At 51.4% G+C, this 356-nt stretch overlaps 1 protein-coding gene across 1 annotated transcript in view; it reads right to left on the bottom strand.

The window, feature by feature from the left end:
* LOC105310317 (neuroblast differentiation-associated protein AHNAK-like) overlaps window positions 1-356 on the bottom strand; it is a gene marked incomplete at both ends in the record, with an annotated part of 4,117 nt that overhangs the window by 2,795 nt on the left and 966 nt on the right. Inside the window, one exon of the mRNA XM_023526686.1 lies at window positions 1-354. Coding sequence (XP_023382454.1) covers window positions 1-354 — 354 coding nt within the window. The remainder of the gene's footprint in view (window positions 355-356) is intronic.

Here is a 356-nt window from a genome sequence, read left to right as displayed (position 1 = left end):
TTGGGCATTTTCACCTTGGGCATCTTCAGGTGCCAGTCTGGGCCATGAACATCCACATCTGGAACATCAATGTCCACTTTGGGGCCCTTGATGTCAACTTCAGGGCCCTTGAGGTCACCTTCCACTTTGGGCAGAGAAACGTCCACATCACCCTTTACTTTAGGACCCTTCAGATTCAGGTCAACTTCAGGCATGGAGATCTTGGGTGCCTTGAGATGCAAGTCAGGCATTTTAAACTTGGGGCCCTTCAGTTTCCCTTCTGGGCCATGAATGTCAATGTCAGGAGTGTCTATGTCCACCTTGGGTCCAGAGATGTCAATGTCAGCCTTGGGCAGGTTCACATCCACGTCTGGGCC

The sequence above is a fragment of the Pteropus vampyrus genome, unplaced genomic scaffold (genome assembly GCF_000151845.1).
Source record: "Pteropus vampyrus isolate Shadow unplaced genomic scaffold, Pvam_2.0 Scaffold2219, whole genome shotgun sequence".
In the NCBI taxonomy this organism is placed as follows: Eukaryota; Metazoa; Chordata; class Mammalia; order Chiroptera; family Pteropodidae; genus Pteropus; species Pteropus vampyrus.
The sequence above is the reverse complement of the archived record's forward strand: the minus strand, read 5'-3'. Positions and strand labels throughout refer to the sequence as shown.